Source organism: Quercus lobata, chromosome 11 (assembly GCF_001633185.2).
Source record: "Quercus lobata isolate SW786 chromosome 11, ValleyOak3.0 Primary Assembly, whole genome shotgun sequence".
NCBI classification, from domain to species: domain Eukaryota; kingdom Viridiplantae; phylum Streptophyta; class Magnoliopsida; order Fagales; family Fagaceae; genus Quercus; species Quercus lobata.
In genome coordinates, this window is record NC_044914.1 from 45,251,888 (window position 1) to 45,259,861 (window position 7,974).

At 34.7% G+C, this 7,974-nt stretch overlaps 1 protein-coding gene across 1 annotated transcript; it reads left to right on the forward strand.

The window, feature by feature from the left end:
* The first annotated feature begins 4,515 nt into the window (after window positions 1-4,515).
* LOC115967614 (probable receptor-like protein kinase At2g21480) lies at window positions 4,516-7,708 on the forward strand. The gene has a single exon (XM_031086753.1). The coding sequence runs from the start codon at window positions 4,607-4,609 to the stop codon at window positions 7,250-7,252; it is 2,646 nt and encodes an 881-aa protein (XP_030942613.1). The 5' UTR covers window positions 4,516-4,606; the 3' UTR covers window positions 7,253-7,708.
* Window positions 7,709-7,974: the final 266 nt, after the last annotated feature.

Sequence of the window (7,974 nt, forward strand, 5' to 3'; positions counted from 1 at the left end):
GTGCTTGGAGCAACATCTTTTTCAATTGAGCTCACTACTGATACTACTTTTATTATATACTAGTCAGGGACTCACGAGTTACACGTGATTATTTTTTAAGGTAGTCTCATTATTATTATTATTTTGTAATTTGAACTAATTTAATGAAAAGTAATGCGTGTCATAATCATATTTATCACAAGATAATTTTTTAATATTGTAGAATTGTTTTATTTAAAATTTGAAACCTTAATTCTACCATAGTCGATTGACTAATTTTTACATCTCTAAGTTAATTAAACACATTTTCCATGCTACATGTAAACCTTCTTTTCCATAAGAGTTGAAATAATGTGGGTAATTTTTTTTCTATGGAAGTTTAAAAAAATTAAAATTCACCCTGTCTTGATGTTTTCTAAAAATTAAATTAGGCAATTTTCTTTCAATAATTGCGAAAATTCCAAGCATTAATTCAGAAGGTAATTCACGTTACATGTTCAGGTTTTGATTGTGTAATTTTATGATTGATTTGGGTTGTAATTTATAAGTTGAATATGGTAGTGTATATTTAAAATGGTCTAACTATGTAGTTTATGTAATTGAATATAAAGTTGTGTGTGATTTATAGAGTAGTAACGGTTGTAGTAATTAAAAATTGGTTTTTCATTGTCATTTAAGTTAATAAAAACCTTACATATACTTTTTTTTATTCAAAAAAACCTTTAAATATTTTTTTAACGTGAATCTTTACATATACCTTAATAAGTAAACTCTATATATTTCATTTTCTTAGATACATAAAAAATAAAAAAAATAAAAAAAGACATTTATTCCATAATAATAGTGACTAATTAGTCTTTTCATGATCTCATTTATAATGTTTCTTACTATTATCATATTTTACTGGCTGGTGATTTTCATAATAGAGGCATTAAATGAGATTTAAATTCTTAGAACCTTTCATTAGATTTTAAATGAAATGTCTTCCTTATGTTAAATGAAATGTCAAAAAAAGGATTTCAAAAATTTTCATCTTTATTTCTTATATATTTCTATTATTGCTGAAGAACGACTTCCTTTTAGTTTTGATAATAAAATGATTTTCTAGATTAGAGTTTGATTATTTTCAAGTTTAAATTGTTTACGATTGTAATTAATTGTTGATAATATGATTTAATTAAGTGAATTTAACAATTTATTTATTTGCATTGTAAAGTTTTTAATAACATTCGTAAGTTCATCGTTAATTAATTTTTTACTCCTTTAGCCGTTAGCCTCTTTGTTTTCCAATTAATGGTTACTAATTAATTTATTTAATTGACGTTTGATTTCTCTCTCTCTCTCTCTCTCTCTCAACATCCTATTGTTTCCCAAATTTAATGATAATTCTAATGTACTAAATACGCATATTGTAATATTTATTTTTATTTTTATTTTATTCCATTTTGCTACCATGAAATTAGTATATCCATAACTATTAGTTTATTTTATGATATGTTTGGTTGTTTATTATTATTATTATTATTATTATTATAAATTTAGTGTTTCTAAAATAGCATGTGTTTTGTATTCTCTTTTTCTATTGATGCATTGTAACGTTTTATGGGACTACTTTATAAGAAATTTTTTTATTCTATTTTTTTATTGAGTGTTTCTAAATTGATATTTGTTTTGTATTTCATTTTTCCATTGATGCATTGTAACATTTCATGGGAAGACTTTATTAAAAAAAAAATTATTTATTGAATTTAAAAAAATATATTATATGTTTAATTTTTTTTAAAAAAAAAAATGAGACAGAATATAAATAATTATTGTAGTTGCACGATTTTCCTGGCCCAAATTCGATTAATCAGGCCCTGGCCCAAAGCGCAACCCACAATAAATATTTGTAGAGGATGGGTCAAAGAACTTGGTCTCAGTGAGTCTATTCGGTCTGATACATGGACAGCATTGTTGCAGAAAATAAAAACACCAGAATGGATCTCTCACGTATAAGTTTATTTCTTTAGTTCCTCATACAGAATTTTTCGTCCTCTTCTCTGAGGGACTCCACTACATTATATAGTTCCCTTCTCTCATCTCAACCCTACACTTGTTGACCATCTAAGCACCTACTTGAGTGGCTGTCCCATCAGACGTCTTCATCTCTCCCCATGTGAGTTGCAGAGGCCAAGGCGGTACTGTTCAGGGGTCATTTCCTCATTAATGCGGCCAAGAGGGTGGTTGGGGCGCAATTAATGTGGTGGTAGCTCTCCATGTGATATTTTGGATTTTATTCATTTTATATGTTGGGAGGATGAACTGAAGTGGCTGGGGAGAGTTCCTCGTCTGGGCTTCGTGATGTCCGAGGAGGAGTTACTCCTCGGACAGGTTTCCTTGGCGTTTATTGGGATTGAGTAATGCTTCATACGTGGTTTCTCTTCGGACAGGACGCTCCTCGGACGGGCCTGAATTTGGAATAGCCCATTATTTCTGGGCCGGGCCCCACAATTATGATATGGAGGATGTTGCTGAAGTTAAATGTTGAATAAAATAAGATGAGAAGAAAAATAGTAAAAATGAAATGTATAGCAATAAACACCATATTATTTTGGTTATGCTATGTAATAAAATAATATTATATTTTTATATACTATCTTTATAATGTAATAATATAACATTTAAAAACCAATGAGAGTAAAAAAAATAACAACATAAAATAAAAAACTAAATCGTAAAAAGCTGGATTACCAGTCAATTCCAATTTTAGCAAACTGACTGACTTCTAGTAGTCTAAAATTGATTTCTGCGATGTATTTGGTGGAGCTTTCAATATTGCATCAGTATGTTTTGATGGTCAATCTGTTACACTAAAATAAAAAATATATATACCAAAAACTGAAGAAAAAAAAAATATATATATATATATATAGAGAGAGAGAGAGAGAGGGAGGCTTTTTGTGTGTGGAAAAATAAAAATTATGCATGGAATAAGAGAGGGAATGACAATTTTATAGTATGAGGATAAGAATAAGAAGAGTAAAAAATAAAGGAAGATAAAAAGATAGAATAGTAGTAATATTGAGAGTAGTGGGGATATAAAAAGTTAAAATGGAATTGAAAATTTAATAATAAATAAGAATAGTTAATAATAAAATAAATTAAATATGATATTTTGACTGTAATATAATAGAATTTTTAATTCACTTTAAATGTTAAAAATTTGTATAAAAAATTAGAAAAAAAAATTGATAATGACATGACTGCTGACGTGGCTTAACATGAGCGTAACAACATTAAATACTACGCTTTAATTTTAGTAATATATAAATATAGGTGTTTTTGGCTGAGTAATACAGAATTTAATCAATGAGCAGGTTCATTACAACATCTATGAACAAAAGAGAAGGACCAATCCTCCCTTCCTTTTAACAATAGATGAGGCTTCTTCAACAATTGGGAAAATGAAAATATCCCACACATTTACTGCACTGCCCTTGTTATCTCTGTAGACAATTCCTTCTGCAACTTGCTTGTCGCTTACCACAGCATCCACATTGCACTTGATCCAACCCAAGGGAGGAGAGCTCCATTTCACCATTTAAATAAAAATCTCACAAATGAATAACAGCAAAAATGAGTTTGAAGATAAGGAAATAATACAAGAGAATATTAACAATGAAAATTATTGTAATGATATTCAAATATGTAATTTAACAATTCTTGATTATATAATAAAAAGACTAAATTATTTTTCGAATGCATATATCGCCAACAAAATTTTATTAGCAATACTTGTTATTGCCTTTTGGCATAAAAAATTGTTTTTCTAAATTAAATTAGCAATATCCTACTTTAAATTAATTGGATTAATCATATTATCAATTAAAAATGATATATTAGCAAAACTGTAAATACAAAAAATTTAATTGATAAATTTGCATCTCAACTCTCAAGAAGCAAAAAAATTGTATTGAGATGTAAAATTACTAACCAAATATTTAAAAAAAGAAAAATTGCATCAATTAAACTTATCGTCTTAAGCTCAAACTGTATTGAGCAAGCCTTGAAGCCCGTTGGCACTATGGAGTCAGCCATGTTTAAAACTTGAGCTGAGTTGGAAGGCACCCGAAAGCCTAACAAACCCTCTCTATTGTGTCCTCGAATTTTTAAACTCCTCCCATTGATTCTCTCTTTTAATTTGTTCTGTTTCTTGAAGCTCACATGAAGGACCTGAACTATGTTACCAACTTACCAGTAAATCTGTCACACATAGGAAAGAGAGACAGACAATCTCCCACACACACATACATAGGAGGAAGAGGAATGGTGTTAGACCATTTCAAACTATTGGAAACATTAATGTCCATTGATATTTGGTACTTGCTAAAATGGGCACTAAAGATAAAACAGTATTTTCCACAGTAAGAAACCAACTTTGTCCACAAAAATAGCCACTATTGTTGGGAAAACTCCAACCCATTTCGGTTGTCACATCTTTTCCTCCACTTATATTCAAGAAAATTGTAACAAATTACCAAAATGAAACAAAAACCAATGCCAATTTATCATAGAGATACAAAAGAGAACCTATTTTTTCATTCGTAGTCTCTTGCAATTCTAACCTCCTCCTCACCCAGGAGGGATGGAGATAGAAAAGAGACCAAGAAAAAACTCGTCCAAAAGAACCAAACTTTTTCTATCTTCCTTATTGCCATCATCACATTCTTCATCATCATCATCGATGGCTATCCTCCTGGTCCTTCTCTACACCTTGTTTTCTGCTTCCACCATTGCCTATTCAGCCTTTGCTCCCTTTGTCCCTCCAGACAACTTCCTCATTGATTGTGGTGCTGACAAATCAAGCATTCTCAATGATGGAAGAACCTTCAAAACTGAAGATCAATCCAAGCAATTCTTACAAGCCAAGGAAGAAATCAAAGTGTCAGTTGAAAAGGGTGATGTTCCTTCACCTATTTACTTGTCAGCAAGGATTTTTGTCACGGATGCAATTTACTCATTTCACTTGACAAAACCCGGTTGGCATTGGGTTCGTCTCCATTTCTATCCATTCAAAAATGATCAATTTGACTTGAGCAAAGCTACTTTCTCTGTCAACACCAATAAGTACGTGCTTCTACATAGCTTCAACATGGATAACAACACCAATTATGTCCTCAAGGAGTACCTTTTGAACGTGACCGATCCACAATTCTCAATCAAGTTCATGCCGATGAAGAATTCCGCTGCTTTCATCAATGCCATTGAGGTTGTTTCAGCTCCTGATGACTTGATCACCGATGATGCTAATGACCTTACCCCTGTAGGCAAGTTTTCTGGGCTATCCACATTGTCCTATCAAACCATGTACCGGCTTAATGTGGGAGGACCCCTTGTTAACTCTGCAAACGACACATTGGGAAGGACTTGGACACCAGATGGGTCTTACCTTAAGTCGAAAGCCTTGGCAAAAAGCGTCACCGTTGCGACCACCGTTGTCAAGTACCCCGATGGATTGACACCTCTGATTGCACCACAGTCAGTGTATGCCTCTGCTGTTGAAATGGCTGAGTCAAATGTGAACAATCCTAATTTCAATGTGACGTGGAACTTTGAAGCTGACCCTGCTTTTGGGTACCTAATTAGGTTTCATTTTTGTGACATTGTGAGCAAAGCGCTCAATGACCTCTACTTCAATGTCTACATTAATGGGAAAATGGCAATAGCTGATCTGGATTTGTCGCATGAGTTGGAAAATCAATTGGCAGCTGCATACTATAAGGATATTGTGGTTAATGCTTCTTTGATGTCTAATGGAGTAAGTGTCGAAATTGGTCCATCTAAATTGGATTCTGGTGATTTGAACGCCATTTTGAACGGTCTAGAGATATTGAAAATAAGCAATTCTGTGAATAGTCTTGATGGAGAGTTCGGGGTAGATGGAAGCAAGGCCGTTGGTGGCATTGGCACACGTAAAACAGTGGCTGTAGTCGGGTTTGCCATGATGTTTGGAGCCTTTGTGGGTCTTGGTGCAATGGTGATCAAATGGCACAAGAGGCCTCAAGATTGGCAGAAGAGGAATAGCTTCTCTTCATGGTTGCTTCCTCTTCATGCTGGTGACAATAGCTTCATGTCAAGCAAGAACTCAATCGGGTCTCACAAGAACAACTTTTACTCTTCAACTCTGGGATTGGGCCGGTACTTCTCATTCGCAGAGTTGCAGGAGGCAACAAAGAACTTTGATGCCAATGAAGTGATTGGTGTTGGTGGATTTGGCAATGTGTATCTTGGTGTAATTGATGATGGTACTAAAGTTGCAGTCAAAAGAGGAAACGCACAATCCGAACAAGGCCTCACAGAGTTCCAGACAGAGATTCAGATGCTGTCAAAGCTAAGGCACAGGCATTTGGTGTCCTTGATTGGATATTGTGATGAGAACTCAGAAATGATCTTAGTTTATGAGTACATGGCCAACGGACCTCTCAGGGATCATTTGTATGGAAAGAACTTGCCACCATTGTCATGGAAGCAAAGGCTAGAGATATGTATAGGCGCAGCTCGTGGACTTCACTACCTTCACACTGGCACTGCACAAGGTATCATTCATCGTGATGTTAAGACCACCAACATTTTGCTTGATGAAAACCTCACTGCCAAGGTATCTGATTTTGGGCTATCAAAGGATGCACCTATGGGGCAGGGGCATGTGAGTACTGCAGTGAAGGGAAGCTTTGGTTACTTGGACCCTGAGTATTTCAGGAGGCAGCAATTGACTGATAAGTCAGATGTGTACTCCTTTGGGGTGGTTTTGCTTGAGGCAATATGTGCAAGGCCTGCTATCAACCCTGCACTCCCAAGGGAGCAAGTGAACTTGGCTGACTGGGCAATGCAATGGAAGAGAAAGGGCTTGCTTGACAAGATCATTGACCCTTTACTTGTTGGTTCTATGAATCCTGAATCATTAAAGAAGTTTGCTGAGGCTGCAGAAAAGTGCTTGGCTGAACATGGGGTGGATAGGCCTACAATGGGAGATGTGCTGTGGAACTTGGAGTATACTTTGCAGCTTCAAGAGGCTTTCTCACAAGGAAAGGATGATCAGGATGATGGCAACTCCATTGCCACTGTTGCTGCCTCTCCTGCTATTGTGCCTGCAACCCCAAATGCTTCCACCCCTGATACGCGTCCAGTCTCTCATCCGGAAGAGACTAACAGTCCAGCTAAATCTCAGGCCACTGATGAGCATTCAGGAACCGCAATGTTTGCCCAGTTTACTAATCTCAGTGGTAGGTAAAAATTCTAAATTGTGGTTGTGGTGTTCGTGTTCTAGATCAGTATAAGTTAAAGCATCTGGTGGAGATTCCATTTAACCATTTGTAGCAGTGGTGATGGTTTTACTGCTTCATCAGGAATGGGATATTTTAGCAATTTTAAGCTATATGGGCATACATTTCTCTTATAATGATGTGCAAGGATATTTGAAACGATTCTATACCTACACTAGCTCTCTTCTCTGTCTTTCTCCTCTCTTACCAAAGGTATTTCGTTCCATGGTCACGGCGATATTCTGTATTTGTCTACATGGTATGGCGAATGTACTGGTATGGAAGGATGTATACATGTAGTACTAATCATTCTATACATTGTCACTATTATATTTTTGAGACTTTTGTTATTGTACTTGTATTTAGGGTAGACTATGCAACTTAGAAGTGATTTGTCAGCAACTTGAAAGGAGAATGATTTTTTATTGAAAGCATATCAATTTCTTATTTTCTATGTTACAGGAATGGATCAACTAGAAATTGCAATGACAACCAAAAACCTTGTAACTCAATCAGCGCTTCCTCGTATTTCTAACCAAAGTTCAGATCCCCTCTCCCCCAACAAGTGAACTATCAAATAAAATAAGAAATTGCTATGACAACCCTGATTAGCTTCTTCTATATGGTCATCACACTTGTCCTCTCTAAGAGGTTGAGGGCAACTAAACGTTTGAATATAACTTGAACTAGT

Excerpts from the sequence above, each read along its gene's own strand:
- LOC115967614 (XM_031086753.1), top strand. The coding sequence starts at position 4,607 with ATGGAGATAGAAAAGAGACCAAGAAAAAACTCGTCCAAAAGAACCAAA.